This window comes from Perca fluviatilis, chromosome 15 (genome assembly GCF_010015445.1).
Source record: "Perca fluviatilis chromosome 15, GENO_Pfluv_1.0, whole genome shotgun sequence".
NCBI lineage: Eukaryota > Metazoa > Chordata > Actinopteri > Perciformes > Percidae > Perca > Perca fluviatilis.
The window spans coordinates 18,578,624-18,604,977 of NC_053126.1; the positions used below are offsets into that span (position 1 = coordinate 18,578,624).

A 26,354-nucleotide genomic window follows, 5' to 3' on the forward strand; every position below is an offset into this window, starting at 1 on the left:
ATTCCAGGCATTAGGATCTTTCGAATCAATGTGCTGGATAAAAACAGACAGTTCAAAGCCACAATTTCTCCCCATTTGCCTTGGCACAGATCAAGGAGGGCATGACAATGTGAATCACTTTCATGCCGCAAAACCCGATTTCCATTTCCCATTTGGACTCTTATTACTTCTGGCGGTAAAACAGGCTAGTTAAAGGTGTAGGGCGTGATGTGGGGGTTGTGAAGACCTATCCTGGGAAGCTGTCGTTTGGCAGGCAGCTCCAGTGTGCATGAGATGAAGGGCAAGGTGACTACTCTGCTGCACTCACAGACCAGAATAAATGTGTCGGCCAGGCTTGAGAGGAGTTCCTCAAGCAGAAGGAACAGCCCCGCACTCTGGGGACGGTTGGCAGCACAGGCTCTGGAACTGCAACAGAGCAGGTGAAATGCCTCCCAGCAGCACAGTGTAGACTAGCACACCTGCTCACCTTTCATACAGAACTAATCCCCATAATCCCTACACAAACACCTTTTAAAACTTTTAGAGCCTCTGCAAAAACTCTCCTGTTGTTTCTTATGAAAAGCGTAAATAAAAACCTGCCTGAAGTGTAAAAAAAGGTTTACAATAAAAAGCAAAGTTTGGCTCTTTCTCGCTCTTATCTCAACCCTGTCATCACTGTATGTATGTATTTTGTTTGGTCTGCCCCCTGAAGATAAAACTTACAAACTGTTTCTGTTTGATGCATTCACCGTAGTTCCACCTGCAAAAAGAGACCACTACATGTTGTGACAAATGTGTGACCCACAAGTTTCATACTGTTGGAACAGTGCCATCTACTGACTCATTCCAGCATTACACCAAGGGTGTGATGTCTGTCCATCAGTATATTTTGCGTTTTTTAATGAGTAAAAATCATTAAAACGTGCCAAGATAAAGGTGGTCAACACCAGTGTAATCTACATTGTCACTTAGTGTTGCACCCTATGCCAAAATGTGGGTTTATCAATGGTTTGTTCATCATGTGTAGATGGCAGCCTGTCTCATGGTTTCCACCACACATGCTGATATCAACCTGAATAACGATCTCCTGTGTTTGTCTCTTGTTCTGTTCTCACCTTTCCCTCACCCTCCCACCCCTTACCCCTCCACTACACGTTTCTTCTGATACATCTTCTTCCGGTCAACCTCACCCACCCTGCCACCATGTGTGAACCTGTGCCGTCCTGCACCCCCCGGCCTTCCCACCTACTGTTTCCTGTGACCCTGCAGCAGTGAGCGACCTGTCCTTGTCCAGCCTCTTCAGCTTCCTTTTCTTCCTGTTTACCTGACTAGAGAGCTATACACATCCATCTGCCCTATTTAATTGATCAGCTTCTTTCACATCTCCAGTGTTTACTCCAAAATATACACTGAACCCCTGTGTGTGTGTGTGTGTGTGTGTGTGTGTGTGTGTGTGTGTGTGTGTGTGTGTGTGTGTGTGTGTGTGTGTGTGTGTGTGTGTGTGTGTGTGTGTGTGTGTAAGCAAGCAAGCATGCATGCATGCACATGTTTGACTGTAATGGTAGGGGAAGGTGCTGCAGGGGACACTGCCTAGCCAATTTTAAGACTTTATGATAAGACGTTCATGATTTTTCATTTGATCCCTGAAAACCTCCATTCCCCCTTGCCCCACTTCTGTGTCCCTGCTCTACCTGAAGGCCTTGGGGACCAACAGCACCAGTGGCAGTATTGAGCCATACCTCTCTGGTATCAAAACAGGAATTTTCTCTGGCAGAGTGCCCTCTCCTGCAGCAGCATTTGCCCCTGGCCTGAGAAAGTATCCCCAAGAGGGGTCAATGCCCTCCCTGACAGCCTCCTCCAGCCAAGCGAAGGCCCTGCTGGCAAGCCTGTCTGCCTCCGGCCTGAGTGCTGAGGCCCTGCTCCTCTCCTCCACCCTCCGTCATCGCCGCCTTCTACGTGAGCAGCGAGCCTCCTCCTTGCCCCTGCCCAGCAGCCAGTCCTCCCCTCCTACTCCCACTGCTACCTCCCCCTCCTCTTCCTCTTCACCCACCACCTCTACTCCTTCCCTGTCTCCCTCCTCTCCCACCCCTTTGCGTTCCCTTACCCTCTCTTCTGCGGTTCCCAAGCCCAGCGGTTGTAGCTCCAGCCTCAACAGCTGCAAGGAGGGGGCCAGCGAGCATGTGAATAAGGGCTTTGCCCCTGGCAACTCCCGGTAATAAGGATATGGAGGATGAGGTCATGGGAGAATTCCATCACCGTCACATCATGAACCATGAAGAGAAAACAACTACAATAAGGACAATTTCAGCATTTTTTGTTCATGGGCTTTTTGGCTTTTTCGTCCTCTTGGTTTTCCTCTCTACTTTTGGCCTCACTCCAGTATGCAGTCTTCATATTTCCATGGCAGAAACTACCATACTGTAAATTTTGTCACAATCTTTTTTTGGGACAAGTTTCCTACTCTGATCTGGTTCCATAGTTGTTAGTGGAGACATCATTTTTAGAATGTGACTTTTATCATAGAAATAAGAGCTGCAATAATCACCAAGTGAGTCCAGTAGTTGTGTGTGTTATTATTGCTCTCACTTCCCTGCATCACCTGGCAGAATGTGCTCAGCAAAAAGAAAATCAAAAGTAGATCAAGGTGATGATTGTGGTTTCAATTTCTGTTTTGTGTTAAAAGGCATTTTTCTGGCTTTTCTTGCATCCCCTGTGTTTTAAACTCTGAACTGGTGCTATATTTTCCCCTCCGTTTGTACACACTGTGTAAAAGGTTTACATGATTGTCCTCACTCCCCGTTCTTTGACCTGCGCTTTGTTGCAAGTGTACATTCAACATTCTGACTTTGATTTTATGTCACACTGTTGAATATTTATATACATCATTACAGAATGAGATCCTTGCATCGGAAATTAGGAATAATTATAGGACATTTTCAACTTAAAAATGAGGACGTATTCACAAAAGCACATTGTAGGGAGCACATTTCTATTTAAAATAGAACCAGGAGGTACAGTTACAGAAACCGAAGGAAGGGATGCAAATGGTGAATTGTATAGACATTGAATTCATGTATATTTGTATTTACTAGTTAATTATGACAATCAGGATGTTTCCGCAGTAGCATCTTATAGGTTGATCTGGCATTTAAGCACCTGACATCACAAACCTTCCCAAAGACTCAAGCACACACAGTGATGAATAACACACAATCGAAAAATTATTTCACTCTTTAAGGAATCTGATCTACAGAGCGACAGATCAAATGGTTTCATTTGGGACACTTGTTTCTTTTAAACTTCAAATTTATTCTGATGGGAAGCAGCTTCCAAAGTTGTCAGCACCTTCTTTGAAAAAGAACAAAATGTATCTTTCAATGCAGTGAATCGATCACACTTCAACATCTATCAAACTGTTTCAACTCTTGAGCAGTGTTTGAAAGATAAAGAAAGTTTATCAGCACATATTTACAGACAGACAGATGAGAATATAAAAATATAAAGCAAGCACAGTTTCCTCTTAAACACCCTTTCCTCTAAATTTGATCTTGTGAATCTGCTTAAATATGACAAGCACAAAGCTACAAATGTTCCTTGAAGGAAGAACAAAAACATCCCTGCATATTTAAAATACTGTACGTTAGATTTCCGATATTGCTGTTGCCTCATTTGGTTTTATTTCCTGCATGTTGAAACAGTTATGAATGTTAGGCCTTTGGTGTGCCTCAATGACGGTAGTTGAAGTTATAACTATTTATAGCACATCAAAGGCCTGTCAGTGATTCCCTACGTGTGAACCCCGCACAAGGAACCATTTTTAAGGTCCCTGTCCTGTGTTATTGCCTTAGGGCTGCCCACTGGGGAGGCGATGAGGTTGAACGGACAGGCATAGACAAAGTGATTTTTTTTTCTTTCAGTGGTTCACTAAAAGGACTGTGTGAAATGGATTTTTTGTGGCATTGAGATTAAAACGTGCAAAAGGGGATTGTGTCAAAGAGTAGGCAGCTTGAGGAGAGGGGATTAGTTTGGGGACATGTGTTTGAAGGCTTCTTTAATAAGGCTGGCATTGACTTGCCTTGTCTCCATCGAGAGTGCTTGTGATATAATAAGACCCAAAGAGATGCGAGGAAGGGTCTGACAGTTGGAGAGCCATTAAGCGGCTGTTCTTTCCCTGCCCCCTCTCGCTTTGTCTTCGGTGTGGGGCGTCTTTGAAATAAAAACCACTCTGTTGAGGTTATCCTAGGACAAAGTATGATATGCCTCAATACAGTAACAGCAATTTTGCCAAGGCAGCGCTCTTTGCCTTTGTGAAACTGTGTTTTTCTGCAAGGAGCTGTTACCATGTTTTTCCCAGTGCCTCTAAGACTTTGTTCTTATTAGAAATCCCCAGTTGATCTTGTATTACAGTATTAGATCAACACAGCAATGACAGAATAACACTTTTACCCAAAGAAGAGGCTGCGGGAATTGCCTTGTTCCAATTTGTTTTCGCAGAAAAAAAGAAAACAGCACTTGAAATGTAGAGTTTGTCAGGTTGCAGCGGTGGCATTTGACTAAACACTCCCGGAGCTCTAACAATGTGCAAAACTGCAAGCTCACAGCACAGCGAATTAAGCCTCACCCTGGGTGCTCTGTAGCTCTGCCAGACAGGTTCAAGCCATGGGTTTCATATTGAGTGAAGTCAAATGAAAGAAATTCACTTACTCATGCTGTTCCACACTCAAATCCATAACTCTCCGAGTTAAATTTGCTGCATTTGCGTCTGGTGAGCATTGAGGAGGAAGTATTCACGCTTGGCTGCTTTCCCCAAGTCAAGTCTCTATCCAAGTAAAGACAGTGCTCTCTGGAATGATTCTTTCAAGACAAGTTTTAGTGGGCTGTGATTTCAACATGGCTGGAGGCTTAGAGGGCATGTGGCAGACACTCACAGGAAATGCCCCTGGCAATCAGAAAAACATGCAAACTTGAAATCAAACCTAGAAGAAATATACATATATATATATCTAAGTGAGATGTTTGTGTATGATATAATTGTGAAGAAAAGTGTGATATATATATAGGCCTAGATTAAATTATATACTGTAAAATGTCATCTCTTCAGTTTTATATATTAGTGATCATTTTGTACAGAGTTTTCTTTTTTAATTCATTGAGAAAGATATTACATTTCACACTGAGATTATTTATTCATATGCAGAACATTTTTATATTTGTTTAAATATCTTTATAGATAACAGTTAGCCTCTGTAATATACGCTGAAGTTCATTTTTAAATTCTAGGGTTTATTATTATTTATTTACGAGCACTGAGTTAGATTTTATGTAATTTTGAAGAGCTTGTCCCTGAAAATGCTTGTCCAGCTCATCTGCACCTTTGCCTCCTTATGTGAAGGATCACTATTGAGGTGTAAGAGGCTGGATCAGTGCCTGTGCTTAGGGGCTTATTTTGCTACTATGTTTGTTTTAGGGGGTTGTTTTCTGTACCTATGGTCTGTTTTTTGTTTTGTTTCACCGCATCCTGTATTTGTGATTCAGCTGGTATTAGTGGGTTAGAGATGGAAACACAGATATTGGGGTAGCTACTGTGAAAGGTCAGTTTATGGGCCCAAAGGCTTCATATAGAGCCTTGCTGCTTTGACAAAAGTAAGTTACATGGCTTTAATTTTCCTCTGTCATGTCGGCATGTGAACAGGAGTGGAAGCAGTGTGACTGTGGATGCTCAGTGCAAAAGCATTTAGAGACAACAGGTTCTTAGTCATTAAAACAGGTACATTTTGTTGCTTATTCAGTTCCAGTTGTTGCACTGAGTGGCTTTAAGTAGGAGTTAAGCTAAACCACAGAAGTTGTTAAAACCACCAAGACGGATCAATAAGGGAATTATGTGGTGTTGTGTGAATTAAAAGTTTGATCTCTTCCTTTGCCATTGTATCTTTTTTTTTTATAACAAACCTACATTCTATAGTATGTATCGGTATATGAGATTTTTACATGAATGTGTGGATGTTCAAAAATCTTGGCATCAAAAGGAGAAAAACAAAATTGACTTGTAAATAGGCCGAGTCATTCCTAGCGAGTTCAACAAATTGTTATGTCCAAAAGATGTTTTATTAATAAACTTTGACGATGGGTACCAAGGTATATACAAAATAATGCATGTATAGTCTCAAGCTATCGCACGGTGCAGTTGAAAAAAAAAAGTCTACATGTTTTCTCAAAAAAAAATGAGAAAGAGAGGAAGATAAAGGCGGTTCTGTGATAAAGGTTTACAAACATGAAGAATGAGACATTATTTTGGTATTTGTGACACAGGCATGTTCAGTCTTACTGTGATGTTATGTGACGATGAGGATGACGATAGTGGCCGAAGAGTGTTGGATGTCTAGAAGGATTCAGAATGCTTCAATGCACCCCAACCAGAAAAGGCACCAGTGATGGTGTTCTCTTTCCACAAAGTGATTCTCCCATTTGTAGAGTAGTGTGATATAAGAACAAAAATAATACAGAAAATAGATCTATAATATAATATATAAAATTTAAAAGCCTACTGATACTGGAGATACTAATTTATCAGTATGGATGCCATGATATTCTGTGAGAAATGTGTGTTTTTCCTGTGAGAAAACAGTAGGCAGTTGAACCTGCCTTCTTTTGTACATAATTTGCTGTGATTGTGTGTCCAATAAAGTGCAGCTCTCTTGTACAGTGGCGGCGTCTGATCTGAGCTTTATAATGACTTGTTTATGTTGTCTTGTCAGGAAATGAGTGCATCGTTTTTAGCAACAAAGTGTGGATACAAACTGTGGATGTTGCATCACCTGTCAGGTCAAAGCTCTCACACAAATACAGAAGGTCTATTTTAAAATAAAGTCATGATTTCTTTTATTACTCAATAAGTAACATTACAAATTTGGAGCATTCAAAGCCTGTTAGGTGCCACAAATAATTAAAACATTTTTTTTAGCAAGATTTGTAATCAAATTCATGGACTGTTGCATTAAAAATATCAAATAATTCCAACTTCAAACTCTATTTACACAACAAATTCACACTAAAATGTTAAAATACACACTGCCATATGGCTAATTATATATTTTGATATAATGTATATACAGTACATTTTAAAGCGTGTTCTTCTGTCTGTATGCATGAGTGTGATTCCAGTTACATTTATAGAAAGTCATCGACCAGAAGGGGCTCAAGTGTCCTGGCGCTGGGCTGGCCGTCGACCATCTGTCCGCCTGTACGGTGTGTTCCTCAAATCTGAGGCAGGAGTTTAAAGACCGCCACGTAAACATCAAACATGCAACACGCGTGCTCAAATTATGTGACTCCTCCAGGAAGCATGGCGTTACCATACCTGTGATGATGTCCTCCAGTGCGCCGTCCTTCCCCTCGCGTACCTGCGGTTTCACCTGCCTCTTCTTCAGCTCTGCGATCAGGTCCATCTGGGGCATCTTAGGCATCATAGGCCCCTAGCATGGTCAAAAAATAAAAGCATTTGAAATTAAAAGTAAATTTAGAATTTCCTACCCCCTAGAGTTTAAGTGTCATGGGTTTTAGTCACAGATTTGTTTTAGATGATGGTTTATGTTGCATGTTGCAAGTATTTCTGAGAAAACTGCACCTTTACAATAACACATAAGCCATTAAACAAACAATGGCAGTTATTAAATCTCTGATATATCATTTCTGAAGACTGGACCTTTCATATCTTACCTTTTGTACCCCAGCCTTGTCTGGAGATGATGACACTTTTTCCTCGCTGCTCTGACTCTCCATTTTCTTTTTCTGCTCAATTTCTTGCTGTGCTGTCTGTGTTCAATCACACGGTAATTGATTAACACGCATTGCAACAATGGAAATGGATAAATATAAAAACCCACCACACATCCTCACCTTATAGGCCTTTATCAAACGTCCAAACATCGGGAAAAACATAGAAGGCTGCGTGGTTTTGGGGTTCTCTCCGAAATACTCCACCACAGAGACGTATGCCTCCTGGAGGGAGACAGGCAGAGTCAATATGTCAAAGCATGTAATAATGTGGTGCTGTGTCTTAGTTTCAAATGAATTGCAGGCTAACCTGTGCAGTCTTGCTGTCTGTGATCAAAGTGTCCAGCTGCTCGCTGTTGGTTTTAATGAATTCTTTCAACACCGGGCTGTCATCCTGCACCAGAAATTCTTTTTTGGTCATTTCCATTCCCCGTTCTAATGAGCGGATATCCTGAAGAATGCCATCCAGTGATACTGGCAAAGAAACAGAAATTAGTTTAGCACCACTCCTAATTTAAATCACAAGCCACACAATTGGACAGCTTGACTGTTTGTGTGAATTTACCAAGCGCTGCTTTGTCTACAAAGTGTATCTCAGTGTGGAAGTTGACCAAGTCTGGGTATTTTTCCTGGATGATACTGGTGATGAAGTGAAGTAGCGTCTGCGAGCGGTCAGTTGACTTTGTCTCCAACAGCTGAGATGTTGACAAAGTTGATTTGGTTAAAAAGGGTTTCTTAAATTAAGACGGGTAACTTTTGCATCTAAAGTTTGCTAAAATTAGCTCCCATTGTGTTACTGGTCATACCTGACCAAATTAGGCTGTAATGGTTTAAAGCACGAGTGTTTTGATAAAAGGTTCATTTCATTTTTATTGCATATGGATTTAACTTGATTTGTAAAAGGAAGAATATGTTCTAATTTCAAAAGTGACAAAGTCTCTCTTTAAAGTAAAAGAGTAAATGTACAAACAAAGGCTACTTACAAGGTCCAGACTCTGCAGCCGAAAACCGTACGCTGCACCCCTCTTACTGCTGTTCATATAGTTGCCAAAGGCGAGAACAATCTGAGGGGGAACACATGAGATCACTTCTGCAAAATCACAAATTTGGAAGCTACATCGGCATGCCGTATTCTCTTTTACTTACTTCTAAGATCTTTTTCAGTTTGGTTGAAGACTTGATGGACATGGAAGCAGCGATGAGGGAGTTCAGTTGCTATGGATGAAGTGAAAACAAAATCAGTGCATCTGTTTAAGAGCTTACATCTCAGTCTCTTTCAGTCCCAAGTTATAATGCATTTGACAAACTGACCGGCTGCAGGCGTTTGACAGAATCTGGGAAGTTGCCCATGAAAGTGAGAGTGCTTATTCTCTGCTTCAGACGAGGAATCTTCCCAAAGCGTAAAATAAATTGATCCTCATCAGTCAGCTCCTCCAGCGGGCGGCCATCCTTTTCATAGTTAACCAGCAGCTTTGTCTCAAAATCTGATGGTATGAAGGGCTCGAGTAATTCCAGGAAGTCTATGGACAAAGACTGCTGGTCATACCTGTACAAAAGAGTAGTGAAAGTCACACCAGTTAGTGTAAAAGAGAGAGCGGAGAGTAGCTCAGAAATGTCAACAATGCAACTGATTTTCCATGAAGCACATACGTCTCTATGGCGGTGCAGATGTCAGACGGGTTCATTCCCCCCTTGCGTAAAGTGATGGCCAGATTCTTAGCCTTGTTGGTGTCAATCAAGGACGTCTTGCTGGGGATCTTCTGGACCACCTTCGTTTTGATAGTGGACAGGTCCTTTGGATTACCCTGGGCCCTAGTTTTAAACTGGTCCTCAAACATATCCATGTTCAACTCCTGATGTAGACAGAATGAGAGACAGAGAGAGAGGAAGCTGTGAAGGTCAGGATAAAAAAAAAACATCTTCACACTGCAGTTTTCTGACAGCATGAACTGTACAGTGCAAGTGAAAAAAATGGATGCTGTATGTTCTTACCCCTAAGACCTGCTCGTCATCCAGTTCGTTGAAGACGGTGCCTGTCACCTGGTTTGGTTTTAAGGCCTGCCAGTTAAACAGTGGCATCTTGAACTTGGTCTGAATGGGCTTCTTGCTCTTAACCCCTATGGAAACAAAAATAAAGAAGAGGAATGACCAAAAAGAGATCTTTACTGTTCCATTGCTACCAACTCATGACAGTTTTCAGTACTTTTCAGATTTTTTTGTCAACCACATACCAGATTGAGTGTTTGGTGCTCCAGGAGGGGGCGGGGGTCCAGCACCAGGTGGGGGCGGAGGTCCAACACCAGGCGGGGGAGGTGGAGGTGGAGGTCCAGCACCAGGTGGGGGAGGTGGTGGAGGAGGAGGTGGGGGCACAGCACCACAACCTCCTAGAGAAGGCGGAGGTGGAGGAGGCGGAGGAGGAGGAGGAGCGGCAACTGCCCCTGGACCACCAGGAGGGGGAGGGGCAGGCGGAGGAGCAGAGGCAGGAAGGCTGGGTGGTGGGGAAGCAGACTCAGCGACAGAGTGCGGAGCACTGGGCTGGGCGGCTGAAGCTGGGGCTTGGATGTATTCGATCACTGTGACAGGCACAACCTGGATGTCCAGGGCTCCGGAGGCACTGCGGCCCAGTCGGATCAGCCCCTTGTCCTGCAGCTCCTGGAGCTTCTGCTCCAGCTCTGAAGGAGTCGGAGGGGCGGAGGTGCTCAGACGCTCCCTGTCCCTCTCCCTCTCCCTGTTAAGCTCGCGCTCCCGTTCTCGCTGCTGCAAGGCACTAACCTGGGAACAGGACTCTCTCAGGCTTTCCTATTAGACACAAAATACAAATATAGAAACACAGCTCATCTCCGCAAAGAAAATATATATTCTCAAACAAGAGTGAGAGTCTACAGTCATGCTAGCGGCTCTGTGATACCCTACTGTGTAGAGGTGCTTTGAGCTAAATGTTAATGTCAGCAAGCTCACATGTTAATGTTTAGTAGGGAATGTTTAGCGTGTTAGCATGCTAACATTAGCTAATCAGCACAACACACAAAGTAGGCTACAGCTGAGGCTGATGGGAATATCATTTGTTTTGCAGGAATTTGGACAAAAACCGAAAGATTGGAACAAAATAAAATGTTGACCTTGTGGTGGTGCTAGACAAAAAGTTATTACTTTACTTAAATAATTATTACTAATTATTATTACAATTATTTTACTCTAAACCAAAAATGTTAACCTGATGGTGGCACTAGAGGATCATGGGATAACCAAAGTAGTTAGTATTCATCCTCTTGGAACCACGAATCACAATCTGTCAAATTATTGTTGGGATATTTCAGTCTGGAACAACAGACTGACCGAGAGACTGGCATTGCAATCGCAAGAGCCAAGGCTGCTAACAGAGCTAGAAATGCAAGGTCAGTTACAGATTTGGATTGGAATCACTCTCATCTTTCTTATTTCATATTGTAGATGGTTAGATTTTGATTTCATATTAAGATGATTAAAATAAAGTGAACTGCCACTCTTTTGACCTCATTATAACTAATCACGGTGGAATGACACACCTTGCCTGGCTAATTAATCGTATTAAACGTTGTACATGTCATGGAGCAGCACTTACTTTGAGCAGCTCAGTCTCCTTGGTGGCCTGCAGGAGCTGAGTCTCAAGTTCAGACATTCTCTCTGCAGTCTGCTTCTCAATCTCCTGAAGCCGGGCACTCAGCTGCAACACAGACAACATTGCTTTAACATCACAACATCAAAGCGTCTTTTTGTTCACCGAGATTCCTATTTTTGTTTCACTTGTGGCTGACCTCTACGTTGTGTTCCTGCAGTTCGTCCACATGCTCCAGCACCCCTCCTCTGCTCTCAGCATCCTCCAGCAGGGCTCCAACATCTAACACATTGTCCAGGTAGGCCTGGATCTGAACCTGTAGCTTCTCGCTCTCGGTTTGCTTCAGATGCTAACACACAAATACCAAAAAATAATGACATATTAAGTATAAGTATGATAAAGAATAATATGATCCATGTTTAAAGTAATAATGTGCATATGGCATAGGGATTGATTCAGGTTAACTTTTAAATAAAGATTTATAGAAGAAGATGATATTTAAAATGACAGAAAATAAATTAAAATAAATTACAGAAACGTATGTGAGATATAAGTTTCAGCAAAAGTCTGATGAACACAGATTTTCATTTACCTTATGGTTTAGGGCTGCAACTTGAATTTTTTTTTATTATTGATTTACCAAATAATTTTTTTTTTGTCTGTAAAATGTTTGAAAATTGTGTTTCAGTTTCCCAGAGCTCAAGGTCACAAATTCAAATATCTTGTTCGATCAACAGTCCAAAACCCAAAGTTATTCAAATTTACAATTTTATGAATAAAAGAAAAAAACATTTAAGGAGCTAGAACCAGCACAGTCTTTGCATTTCTGCTTTAAAAATTATTCAAATGATTTTACGATTATCAAAATAGTTGCGTCTTAATTTTTAGTAGATAGACTAATTGATTCATAGTCTAATTGTTTCATACTGTTAGATGTTTTTGACATAGAGAGACAATCTTAGAATCATTTAGACATTTTATCAAAACCAACATTTTCCTTGTATCAAAGTAGGGAAGTTATGTGATATGAATAGGTTGTCATCAGCAAAAAGTAAAGGGAAACTGGATGAGCATGCAGCAGCAACATCCTATTAAATGAGGAAGAGAATGAGCTTTAGAATGGACCAGCTAGACACCATAAGTTGCTTTGTTCAGTAGGTAACTTATACCTAGAAAGATAACCTTTTGTAACATTTGTTGAAACTGTCACTATAACCTAACAGTACTACATGAGACAGATGATCATTGGAAAAAAAAATGTTCCTCTGCCTCCCCCTAGTGCTTTAGTTTTAGAGATACCCCTACCTGAGGTAGGACAAAACACAATGGGTTTTTTAATATTCTCTTAGGTCTCCCACATGAAGTGGCTTCTTGTATAAAAAATATTTTACTGAGGCACCCTGGTAGCTCACCTGGTTGAGCGTGCGCCCCATGTACCAAGGCTTAGTCCTTACTGCAGCGGCCTAGGTTCAATTCCGATCTGTGGCCCTTTGCTGCATGTCATCCACCTCTCTCGCCCACTTCCCTGTCTTAAGCTGTCCTATCCAATAAAGTCAACAAAAGCCCAAAAATAATCTTAAAAAAAAATATATATATATATATATATATATATATGTATATATATATATATATATATATATATATATATATATATATGTGTATATATAGTTTACTGAAAAATAAATGCTAAATAAATCTAGGCCGAATGGGCCATTCGGCCTAGATTTATTTAGCATTTCTTTTTACACCTGAACTTAACTAATTTCATAATGCCAGCTTAGAAAAAATTGTGAAAAAAAGTGTGCATTGAGGAAATACAGTACTACAAACGCATAAGTACAATAAGTGGAAATTCTGAAATGGGACATTCTGCAAAATGAGTACTTTCATTTTTGATACTTTAAGTATATGCTGATGCTCATACTTTAATACTTTTTTTTAAGTAACATTTTTAATGCTGGACTTTTACTTGTAACAGTAATTTCACACTGTGGTATTGCTACTTTTAATAGTAAAGGATCTGAGTACTTCTTCCACCCCTGAAACTGGCCAACCAACAATGCCATCCCCAGAGCTGTGCTGCTAGGGTAGTTAAAAACACTGGTTTTGCATAACATGAGCACTTCTACATTTTGGTGAGATACCTAAAGAGCCTTTCCCTTCCAGCCTCCACCTGCTCCGCTTTTTTAAAAGTATACTGCATGTTTACCCTGGAGGGTCTTTGGTCTTTGTCTTTGTTGTTATGATTTTTTCCATAATCCTATATTTCCAGCATTAGATGTAATACATTTTCTGTAATAGGAATTGTTTTGAGGTATCCATGAGTCCATGCCTGCTCTGCCTGCAGATGAACTAATTACTTTTTAGATGAAGACACAAAACGATGATAATCTTAAAATATCTGACGCATTGTTACAGGGTAAACCACCAAGCCGTGTATGAAGCATGCAGTTAAAATTAGCTCCATCTCAACTAACTACAACAAAATTATTACACGTGAATGCATACATGTTATGTGAATTGCAGCATATAGATATTTCATGTATTTAAACCTGCATTTTTTTACCACCTGCAGGCAATGGAATCAAGTTGTGAACACAATATTGCCATATCAGCAGCTTTAAGTTCATATGGTGAACTTAGAAAAGAAACTTAGAAACTTTAGAAAACAGTTGCTTATTTACACATCCAGGCATTATGGAGCAACATTAGCATTAATTTGTTTCTGATCACTAATATTCACTCTGTTTTCGCTTTGTTTTTGGTCTCTACCAACTCCTGAGGAAAATATCTGGCTTTTTACTGTAGCTGCTAAATGCTCCACATGCCATTTACACTGACCACTGAGATTTGTATGCATACTCACCCCGAGATACTTGTCTAACCCAAGGTGAGTGAACTCGAACTGGAGATGAACACGGAAATTCATGTTCTCCACTGAATGGACCACAATGTTTATAAACTGCATGCAAGCCACCTGGAGACAGACACAATGACAATTAATTCTCAAGGACATCCACAATTTTCAAAGTCCCTTTATCTGTTAATCAGTCAGCCAAGGGTGTAGGTAATACATTTGTGGACCTACCATGAAGTCAATGTTGCTGTCGTCATTGGTGAAGTACTCCATCAACTTTTCAAAGCGGTTCTTTTCTCTGCTCACCTGAGAAGAAATAGAAACTTATCTGAAAATGCATTTTAATTGTTGCCTCAAATGGGTGCGAATTGGGGGCACCAATGCAAAATGAGTTATATCAATTACATGTTGTAGCTGATCTCAGCTACACAAATACGGCAAATTTCTTACTCTTGCACTGTGCTTGCAATTACACACTGCTGCATGACTGCTCTACATGTGCTAAAAGTAGGACCACAGTGCATGTGATGGGTGGATAGTGTCAGTCATAAGATGAATAATCAAAGAGGGGAAGTCTAGAACAACAGTATGACTGAAAGAGAAATGGTTAAAGTCAAATGAGACCCTCGCAATGTAGTAAAATTACAAATAAACTTATTTCACCTCTCTGAAGTTGTCAAAAGCAGCCAGAATGATGTCATGCCCTCCTCTGACAAGACACACTGCAGCCAGCAACTCCAACACGAGGGCTTTGGTCCTGTTGCAGCATAGGAGGGGTTAGATATGGATACAGGCAGACAGATAACACACACTTTGTCTCACACAAATACACTCACCTGGGATTCCTGCTGTTGAGACTGAGGGTGATCTCATTCACACAGCGTGGGTGAGTCATCACCAAGTTAAAACCAGACTGAAAGCAGAAGGAAAGCATAAACAGCTGCTCCTCCCTAGAGAGCTGGTGTGCTAAAATATGCAGAAATAGTCTTTGTGTTAAGTTTGAGAAGCTTTTTATAATACATTAAATCAAACATCTAATTTAATTTTAAATAATGTTTAACTTCAAACAAGCTAAGTTAAACAGCAGTGGAAAAAAAGTGGATTTATGTCAGCCCACTCGCAAAAATGTTTTCTTGGTATAGAATATACGGTAAGGTATGGTTTTTATGACCATGAGATAAGTGACTGTTTTTGAACCATAGGGAAAGCATGAGTATGTTCAGGTTCTACCTGGTAGTTCATGATGGCTCGCAGGCACATTATGCACACATGTACATCATCTCTCTGGCTGGATGAATGGGACTTCTTATGCATCTTGTTCCCCAGAGTGGAGCTTATTCTGTAGAGGGATAAACATGTATAAAGACAAATTTAAGGAATGCTTAAAGAGAAGAGAAGCTACTGTATATGCAAATGGTTTGAAGTTGAGGCCCTGAACAGCACAGCTGGCCAATTATAACGACTTCCAGCATTGTTTTGGACATCTGCTGTGTCTGTCTGACAGCTGAAATGTGGCACCATGTGGAAAGGAACATAAAGAATAAAATACTCAGCAAATGAGCAAAGGATAAGAATGAATGATGGTGTGAGAAATGGAGGTATTCATCATGGTTGCAATGTCTCAGTTTCAAGAGGAACTGCTATCTAGCAATAAGATGGCCATGAACTTGAATAAGAAGGGCAGCAAAAACCGAATGCTATACAATAAATAAATGAAGGCCTATTGATTGAGTTAAAAAAAAAGACATTTAGCCTGCTGCACACTTTGTTTAATATTTTACAGAGATACAAATCTTCTGTGGTTGGTTGGTCAATCAGGGGTTTCACTATTTATGAGAGCATTTGTATCAATAAAGAAGATTGGTTAGAGTTGGACCTCACCTAAATATTCAAAATAGAAATAGATGAGGATCAGTTTGACACAATTCAGCACCTCTAATAATAGAATGACATGGCATCTGGTCACCTCTGTTGCACTACAATAAGCCACCACCACACCACTTCTGCCTTGCATAATTCTATTTTCTGACTATATGTGCAACTGTATAAGCTGAAAGTTTCTCTTTAATAAGAGTTCATGATGTAGTGTGCATCATGTATGTATGTATGTGTGTGTGTGTGTGTGTGTGTATATATATATATATATATATATATATATATATATATATATATATATATATATATATATATGGGTAATTCTTCAACTATGGTACTTTTTGAGCTAGACATTTTCAGAAAATAAAAACATTTCTACAAACAGTTTTTTAGTATCAGTTGGTTTCTCAATATGTCTAGAAACCTTCCCTGAAGTTGGCTGTGCTGATTTGTATTGAATAATATATATTTTTTACCATTTTTATCTGACAGTCCAAGAAAACGGTCATTTCCATCACATAACAAAACATGTGTTTTTAAGAGAAAATAATTAAATATCTTCTGTTATAAATATATTTGATTAAATAGCACACACATCTCTGTTCAAATTCGTAATTTATTTATTTTTCAGAAATTTAACTGTAAAGATTTTACAATATTTACACCTAAAACTAGGTCACTGGAACATTTCATTTACTTATCATAGCTCAAAATCATGTATTTCTTACAGTGTATACACATATCTTACCCTTAACTGCACAATTGTCAACACCACTGAATATAGTTGGTTTGATTGTATGTTTTTTATGTTTTACTTTAAAATATGTGTTGTGGTGGAAATGACATGGCGTGGTGGAGGAGACAGTGTGTGGCGGAAATGACATAGATAGGCAATGTCCAATTAAAAACTATTTTTCTTCTACTCTACGTGGTGAACCAAAGCAAATCAATAAGCAACAGCATTAGTGAACAAAAACATATCACCAATATTTTTAAATTAAAAGCAATCCAAAAAATGAAAAAACATGAATTGATGTTAAAAATCAGCAAATAATTTCTTCACTGTTTTCTACATGCTGAACTACAGCAAACTAAGTACGAACTAGCGCAAACTAGAGCAAATATAACCATATGAATATAATGTTGAATAACAGATAAAATAGGCAATATATTTTGAAATTGCAAATTTATATGCTATATGCCTACGCTGAACCACAGCAAACACTCTGTACTTAAAGGGGTGATAGAATGCAATACCGATTTTACCTTGTCATAGTTGAATAACAACAGTTTGGTGGGTAAATAGGACATACTTAGAACCTCTAAATCCCATTGACACCCCTTTACTATGAAAATCTCACAATTTGAAACTGCCGCTGAAAACGGGTGAATCCCAACAAAGCTCATAGTTGACGTCAACTATGTGGCTCCTCCTTATTTGGCTCTAGTCTCTAGTCTTTGTCACACCCCAATATTTACATAGACTACACCACTGACCTGAGATCAGGTAGTCTTCTGAATCTAGGTCACGCAGATCTCAGAAATTTTATACATTGTTCGTCTGCTATTTAATAACAAATTCACTTCTGATACTTTTTTATGTGAGAAATCAACTATGTAGAGGTCCAATATGTGCTGTTTTATGAAAATTGGTGGCTAATTGCAAATTTTGTCCGACTTTGTCGGAGTTCAGCAGGAGCTCAGCTGGCTAACGTGACAGCGGCCGGTGCTGCCCCGCCGCCCGGCGTGTCCATCTTCACAGATGGATCTTCGTCACGGGCGGGAGCCCGCGGTGCTCCATACCCGCGCTAAGTTAATGTTTCTGTGTTACTGGACTACCAAATGCCGAGGCCCTGACAGAGCTCCAGGGCCTGCAGCTATCCGCGATCTTTACCCATAGGATTGAAGGGACACTAGCAGCTAACGAAACCCCTCAAATTCACAAAAAATTGAAATCAGACACAAGCGTTAGCTTTGTAAGACCTTAGGGTATCTGTGATATACATGCCGTGACGAAATTCAAACTGTAAATATACAATAGTTATTCTGGCAGCTGGTAGCCAGCCCCGAGCCCCGTTAGTCCAGTAACCCAGAAACGGAGACTTCCCCTGGGTATGAAGCCCAGCAGGGGCAGACTGTGTGGAGCTCCTGAAGTCAGCCACATCTTACCAAATTTGCAATTAGCCATCAATTTTCGTAAAACGGCCCATATATGTGCTTCATATAGTTGATTTCTCGCATAAAAAAGTCTCAGAAGTGAATTTAATAACGAAATAGCAGACAAACAATGTATAACTTTGCAGTGTCTGAAATATTAGACTTCCTGTCTCGTCTCCAATGTATGTGTATGTGGTTCCTCAACCAATCAGCGCGCAACTCATCCAAATCTTCAGGCGCATACCATATTTTGAAGAAAAGCTGTCGTTCTGAATAGAGACATTCTACAGGGATGCATAAGGGCCAAAAGAATAGCACCTGGGACATTTTCAGCCCAACCCATGTTACATACCCTATTAGGAGACCTTAAGGAACAGTGTGAAATACCCTATATAATCATTCTATCACCTCTTTATACGTTACTGTCATGTGTGTTATGTCGTAAATCCATGTATTGTCAAACGTAATCATATGGAATAACAAGTTGAATCTGACTAAATAGACATTGTATTTGCTAAATACTGTATCTGTCAAACTTGCATATGGGCCAGAGGTTCAGTTATGTTTTATTTAACTGTTTTTGAATATAAATGTTTTAGTTTTAGTATTATAGCCCAAATAATTTGCTGTTTAGCATGAACAATGTCATTTCCACCACAACCTGTCTTTACCACCACAATGAACACCGTGGTGGAAATGACTGTGGTGGAAATGACATTTCCCCCCTTTCTGTCTAAAATCTCATGCTATGTTAGCCTGCTAATATTAGTTTTAGAGTTGGCATTAAATATACACAAATGACACATTATTAAATTAAATTTATCCAGTTATTTTTACATCCATGTGAAATATGAGCTGTTTGGAAATGACGACCAATAAACATACTCTCAGTTTTACTCATATTTACCTTGATTTTTCTACTTTTTATTACCCCCTGTACACGACACCATTTCATCCAGCCATGTGTTCCACTGTGGAGTTTCTGTTGCTATGGTTACTAAGTACAAACCTAAAACAATGATCCCAGGATTCTACTTTGTACAGCGTGGTGGAAATGACAGTAAACCCAAGGGACAAGGGTTCTACTTATGAAAAATATAAGAAAATGTGAAGAAAATATCGCAATATATATTATGTATAATTTAAATAGACATTATTTTATCATTTGTACTTGAAATCTACATTATTTAAATATTTAATTTAGAATTAAGTGAGGTTGAAGATGCAAAGTCTGGCTTAGGGACAGAGGGAAAACAGTAAAAACCATGCATAAAAGGCCTCATATTATATAATAAAAAGAATAATTGAGCCATGATAAATTTTTTGTAAGTTCCCCTTAGGGTGAAGTAATTGTGACAAAAACAAAAAAGAAGAAATGTTTTTTAGTTTTTATTATTTTACCCGGGGACAAGAAAAGTACCATAGTTAAAGAATCACCCATATATATATATATATATATAGAACATCTCTGGGTCTGAAACTGACTATATGTGCAACTGTATAAGCTGAAAGTTTCTCTTCATGATGTAGTGTGCATCATGTATGTATATATATATATATATATATATATATATATACTGTATATATATATATATATATATATATATATATATATATATATATAGAGAGAGAGAGAGAGAGAGAGAGAGAGAACATCTCTGGGTCTGAAACTCTGTAGCTGCTGTACCTCTAAAACCGTTCATGTCTGGAGCTTCTTACCTTACAGTCAGTGCACGAGCAGCTCTGGTCATCCCATGTGAGTGGGAGCCACTGGAGCTTTTGGTCAAGTCCTCCATCGCCCTATCTGCTGGCTTTCCTCTTTCTGACAAGCTGCCACCATTTTCAACACTCTCCACATAAAACCTACAGAGATTATACAAAATAAACATCCATGGTGATACATTTGCAAGACATTGTAAGAGCATTATCAGTTTCTGAGAGAGTTTTTCACACCGTGCCTGTACTTACGAGGCGTCGCTTTGTGCATGGGACAGGTATTCCACCAGAACATCCAAACCTTTGTTCTGCTCGTTAAGAAAATCTTGGGCCCATCTACAAAAAGACCCACAATAAAATAAAGAATGGGGGATGATACACTGATAGAGAAATGGTTTGTTATCATAGATTCTGCGTTCAGATTCGGCTTAAAGCAGGAGTGTGTAAATTTAGAAAGAAGAAATAACACAATCTAGCTTTTTCAAAGGAAATGCTGAATTGCGCATGATTTCAGCATTTCCTTTTTCCTTTTCTTGCTCAAATGAATAAACTCAACTGCTTCAACCTTACGTACTTGGTCTGGTGTGACCAGCAGCTTATGGTGGCTAATGCTAGAAAACGTTAGATAGTTATTGTTGTGTAACTGCCATTACTGAGGCAGTTTGCTAACTTTAAGTGCCACTGGTGGTCTGCTACATTTTAAACTATTATCCTGTTATTGTGTCTTGTGGATACAGTGACTGGTGTTCAACAAAAGTTAACTGTTGAATGCTCAGTGAACTTAAACTGACCCTTAATAATAATAATGACATCAATGATTGGAAACTTCTTCAGCATCTATCTTAAAGGTACCCTGTGGAGTTCTTGACCACTAGTAGTGCCATCAAGCAATGCTTTTGTCGTTTTGTTTCTAAAGTCCACAGGCATGAAAACGCATGCACCTGAGCACATTGGCAACCCAAAACACATTTCTGCCATCGGTTTCACAACCAATTCCACGGATTGACAGCTGGCGGCAATAACGTTATAATAACTTTATTTGCTAATGCTCACCCAATGTGATTGGTGCGAAGTGATATCTCCAAATCCTTAAGGACTTTAGTGGCATCTTGAATCCTTTTCTTCAGCTAAAGAAGCAGAAGAGGTGAGGATCAAGACATCATTGCGCAGTTGGAAAATTAGAACGTGTCAAATATGAAAGGAAGGTGATGCTTCACACTGACCCTGAGAGACACCCCTCCTTGATCCTGGTAGAAACTCTTGATTTTAGCCAGGTAAGTGGACGCAGGGCTCTTTACCTGGAAACGCTCCTGGGGAAGAAGGACTCACAGAGTCAATAGTAGTTTTTTATAGTAGTTTTTAATAGTAGAGTTCATTTTATCAGCAACCCTAAAAGATGACTGGATGGAAAACACATTTACCAGCACACAGCATCTGAAAAGCTATTATTGCCTGTGCTAGTTAACACAACAGACACAAACCGCTCTCTGTTTCCATGCCGACGCCATCAGTTGCCACCACAGAAACTGTGCTGCAAGGTTTTCACACTGCACCCTGCTCTTTACCACATATACACTTTGGGTATTTATGTACTTTGTGTCAACTCTGTCCCAGAGAAGCCGCAGGTGCAAGAATCACACTGGGTTTGACGACATATCAGTAGTATGTTGAGGGTTAATTGGGAAACCAGCTCATCATCAATGAAAAAAAGGTCTTACCTGATCACAGACTAATTCCCACTTCTTTTCATTGTCATACTGACTCAACAGCTCCAGTTTGTCTGGAGGCAAGTTCATGTAGCTCTGAAAGAGAGACAAAAAGAAAGGTTGGTTCAATTTAAAGAATCTGAAGTGGTCAAATAAATGTTGTATGTTCTACAATTCAATGTAACACCTCCAGTGTCATTCGGTGCACAATTATACAACATATACAATAAAAACATCTTTCCTGCTTATGCAACAATATTCAAATCAACCAAACCACAAACGCACTTTCTGAAGGGTGTTCAACTACCTGCCGGAAGCACAGATGACTCAGTGTTTACACGTACTGTATGTATGTACAATGGTGGTTGTCAGGAGGTACCATGTACCTCAGAAAATACATATTTTTGAGGGCGTGATGATGATATATCAAATTGTACACTGCACGCCAACCTTTAATAAAGATGATTAAACAGGGCACATATAAAAATTAAGAAAACTCCCTCCACTACTATTTTTTTGTGTTTCTTTACTATTTTATTCATGATCAAGGTTTAAATATTAGAATTATTTATATAGAATTTCTAACAAAATTGACATTTTATCTTATCATTACAACATATTTCTGTTTAACACAGATCAAGAACCCCCCACCTCCACAACTCTGTGACTCATAATAAAAAACATAATGCCCAAAAAGGGTAGTTTCACTTCGACCTCAACCTACAGTGAAATGTTTGACTTTTGAAATAAAGGTTATTCCCTCCCATTCAAATGGCTTAAGAACTGAATGATGTAATGAACCCAAATGATTCAGAACCTAATTGGGGAGTTTAAGTGGAGAAAAAATATATTAAAGGGCAAGATCCTTGAAATATTCATTGGAGCATGAATTACATAGTTCTAGCGCTTTCTTTGGTCACTGATTTAGTTGTTTTTTTAATGCAATTTTCCTTTACAGCACTGCTGAAATCTACACAACTGGTTATGCACCTGATCCAATACTCCAAACACAGTGAGGATTAACTGACAAGCAGTGTTGTAATGTAACAAAGTACAAATACTTCACTACTGTACTTAAGTAGAATTTTCACGTATCTGTACTTTTACTCATTATTTATATTTCCAGAAACTATTACTTTTACCCCACTGCATTTCCTAAATAAAATGTTTACTTTTACTCCACTACATTTCCCCTAAGCATCTTAGTTACTTGTTACTACAAAATAAAATCAGAAGAAATTTGTTACACTGGAAAAAAGCAGGTTTGGCGAATCTTTGCTCCTAAATTGCAAAGATAATGCACGCTCCATTCCAGTTGGTGACCTAATGCCTATTTGTTGCCAAGCGGTAAAAAAAAAAAAAAAAACATAGGCCAAAACTAAAGAAGAAGAGGAGGAAGTATAATGACTGATAACGTCATAGAAGCCCCTGGTGCATTTATTATCAGAGAATTACTTTTGATACTTAAGTACTGTAAATATCAGATACATTATGACTTTTACTCAAGTAATATTCTAAAAGGAGACTTTAACTTCTACCAAAGTCCTTTTATGGTAAGATACTTGTACTTTTACTCAAGTATTTCTTTGAAGTACTTTATACGAGACCAAACATTGTTTCTGTTGATACTGGGTGTTGCTTAGTTTTTTTTTTCACACCTTGAAAAAACAAACAAAGAGAAGTAAGAACGGAAACAGGCGGTTGCCTTTCTGTTGGGGAGTTAGAGTTTCATCCTTGGTGGGGTAAGGGAGGGGTTGCTTTGTGGGTTTTGTGGTACAACACTTTCCAAAAAAGAAGTAAAAAGACACACATGAACACAAGTATAAATTCACTCAGTTCAGATACAATGTCATGCACTTCTCATTTCTTTGTAGAGCTAGTTACGCAAATATTAAATCCTGAATTTTCACAATAAAGGAAGGTGAAGCGTCTCTGAAATTCACATTGAAAGTATTTTGCTAAAAGAGGAAGTGGGGACATACTTTCATGCAATGCCTGTGAGGACTTTGTAGGCATGAAATGGCACAGGCCTCTGTTTCTCAGCAAAATGTGTCACATGGGTATTATGAAATAGTTAACACTAAAGCCACACTACGTATTCATGTTTTCTCACATGACGACATTTCCATACTCATTTGTCAATTTATGTGAAATAGTCACACCCACATTTTAACGTAATGTATACATTGTCAGTTTCAAACAAGACTGTGATCATGACTCTCCTAGGCCTTGAAAATTCAACTTTTTTTCAGTCATTTTGAGATAGGATACAGAATTTCATTGGAACATTTGAATGACGTTAGGATTTTATGTTTGCTAAGAGTTTGGAAAAAAAATTTAAAAATGAAAAACCTTCAAAACCTATTTGATAATTTTTCATTTTAGTAACAACAAACGCCACAGTTGTCATTGGCAAAAAAAAGTCTTGCTTTCCTTCATCCTAAATAAATAAAAGTGTCATTACCTATTACCAACTAACTCTCAATGTAAAGGGAAAGTCTAATTTTCTTTTTTTAATGTTTTATTTATGGATTTCAAGTTTTTGTTTTGCTTTTGCAACACTGACAGAAACAACAACAACAACAACAACAACAACAACAACAGCAGCAAAGATATTACCATGGGGTGAATGAAGCCCATTTAGGTGTAAAACGTGAGACAAAGTGATGATTAATTAGTTAATGATGTTAATGAAGCAGCTGCAGGCTGCAGTGTGTCAGCATGACGTCACAGTTTATAGTCTTGTTTGTCTTCAGTTCACTTTTATGTTCATTAACATGATTTTTGTTGTTTATTTCAAGATGTAAATGCTTCAGCATCTTTGATACTAAACAAATGTGTTGATGTGTTATTCTTAATAGTGCCTCAAATACAAAAGTAAGTAAAAGTGTTTATAATGAGGTGTTGTGTTTTTCAACTTGTTGTAAGACTGTTGAAAGAGTGGTGGAACAGTTGCTTTCCGGTCTTATGGTCTCACCCTTGTAAATATGTTGCTCAACTTCCTCTTGGCTAGCCACTCGAGCATGCACTATACCACCCTGTTCCTACCCTGACATTTTTTTCAAATCTAACTGTATAGTCAAGAAGTACTTGAATTTAGCAACTTGTTGATAACATTGTTTTTATTGTGATATCCCTGCTTTGAATGGAGCACTTACTGATGACATTTGTGCAAATATGATTGGGAAGACTACGTCTTTGCTGGATCACATTTAAAGCTGGTATTTTGCTAAATGTGGCTCTCTGGACCCACCAGACAAATTGGCCTCTGGATTTAGATTCAGATTAGAGACTAGATTAGACTGATTGTGAGACAACAAACTGGAAAAGGCTGACATCATATATCCAGTTGGTATTTAGTTAAAATAGTTTTGGCAGCATAAATCAGTCACAGAGGTTAAGTTTTCACAACAGGACTCAGAACACATAAGCTACTTAAAACAACTTGTTTTTGTTATGTGCCTCTGAATCATTTGCACCTGCATAATTCTCACAGACTTTACATTCAGCCTCTAATACAAAACCTTAACTGCCATAGGAAATACACTAAGTGCATAGTCTCTGTTACCATGTGCAGTAAGGGTGTGTGCCTTCATGTCTCCTGTGCAGCCACTCACCAGCACCACATTGAAGCGCTGCTCCAGCTCCTCCTCTGGGGGCATGGGTAGTTTTGGGGGAGCCGTCTGCTTCTTCTGCAAGGTTGGAGTGGGGTCACTCATTCCTAAAGCTCCACCGACTGAGTTGCTGGCCTCTCGGCCCTCAGCCTGTTCCTGCTCCAAGCCCCCTGCAGCCGCATTCCCCATCACAAATCTCCACAAGTAATCCAGGAGTAAGCTTTACACAAACCCTTTCTCCTGAGAAATCGTTGTATTCCAAAACAGAGTGACAAAAAGTTATCACTCTGAATGATAAGAACAAGCAGGCCTAAATCAAACCAAGTCTTTAGGCCTTCAGGGAGACGGACATCAAGCCTCTGGTCTACTGAATCTGCCTTGGTCCTAAAGACAGGGTGGGTAAAGAAAGAAGGTAGTTCGTCGTCATGTCTGTCCTCTCATCAACTGTCCCTGTCCCTCTACAAGTACCTTTGAGAATAAGGTAACAAGCCTTGTTGGCGCCTGTTGGGCTCTAAGAAATGACCCACCTCTCTCTTCTCCACTGCTTCTCTACACTTGTTGACCGAGATCTCCTCTGGTGAATGAGTACAGAGGGCTGCGTGTGAGAGGAAGGAGAGGGGAGTATGACACACTCTGTAACACAGACAGAAACCACAGAAGCACAAAAGCAGAAGAGCAACTTCCTTTGCATGACAGCAACAGAAGCTGGGGTGTAGAACAGGGTGGAAGATGAATATGGTAATTGTGTGCGTCGTTCAAGCAGTAGGTGAATGATGAGTAAGATAAGGTAGCACAGTAGTGGAATACAGCAGAAAGAGTGTCCAAGGTTAAGGAAACATGATAACCAAGCAGGTGCAGATGTAAAATGAACCAACAGGCAAAGGAAACGTTCTCCCATTTTACCAGGAATCCACTTTCACTAAACTGGAGCCATTCATTCTCTTGAGCTAGCTTAAATTACATGGGCCTGGGGTTACATTTGTTTTGGTCATTTTCTTTCAAGTGAGACCAGGTTGATTTGGAAGTCTGCATGTAAGTGAGTGTAAAGAGACGGTTGCCCAACAATATGTCTATGTGTCCAA

The 26,354-nt window shown here is 39.5% G+C and overlaps 2 protein-coding genes across 6 annotated transcripts in view; one reads left to right on the forward strand and one right to left on the reverse strand.

Annotated features, from left to right (window-relative positions):
* The window catches only part of si:ch211-278a6.1 (SRC kinase signaling inhibitor 1), a 117,242-nt gene extending 110,558 nt beyond the window's left edge, over nt 1-6,684 (forward strand). For all 5 annotated transcript variants that reach the window (XM_039824029.1, XM_039824030.1, XM_039824031.1 and 2 more), the window contains one exon: nt 1,677-6,684. In XM_039824029.1, coding sequence (XP_039679963.1) covers nt 1,677-2,195 — 519 coding nt within the window. In that variant the 3' untranslated portion in view covers nt 2,196-6,684. The remainder of the gene's footprint in view (nt 1-1,676) is intronic.
* A 417-nt stretch (nt 6,685-7,101) lies between these two features.
* fmnl1a (formin-like 1a) lies at nt 7,102-25,461 on the reverse strand. Its single transcript, XM_039824034.1, has 25 exons — nt 25,276-25,461; nt 21,671-21,754; nt 21,176-21,262; nt 21,006-21,079; nt 20,205-20,288; nt 19,956-20,099; nt 15,435-15,543; nt 15,041-15,117; nt 14,868-14,961; nt 14,436-14,510; nt 14,214-14,324; nt 11,547-11,696; nt 11,354-11,455; nt 9,984-10,551; nt 9,745-9,869; nt 9,403-9,605; nt 9,064-9,298; nt 8,899-8,967; nt 8,736-8,816; nt 8,318-8,447; nt 8,063-8,226; nt 7,876-7,977; nt 7,696-7,791; nt 7,337-7,451; nt 7,102-7,239 (listed from the first exon to the last, which is right to left on the reverse strand). Exons 1-25 carry the CDS (start codon nt 25,459-25,461, stop codon nt 7,175-7,177), a joined length of 3,330 nt encoding a protein of 1,109 aa, XP_039679968.1. The 3' UTR covers nt 7,102-7,174.
* Between the last annotated feature and the right edge of the window lie 893 nt (nt 25,462-26,354).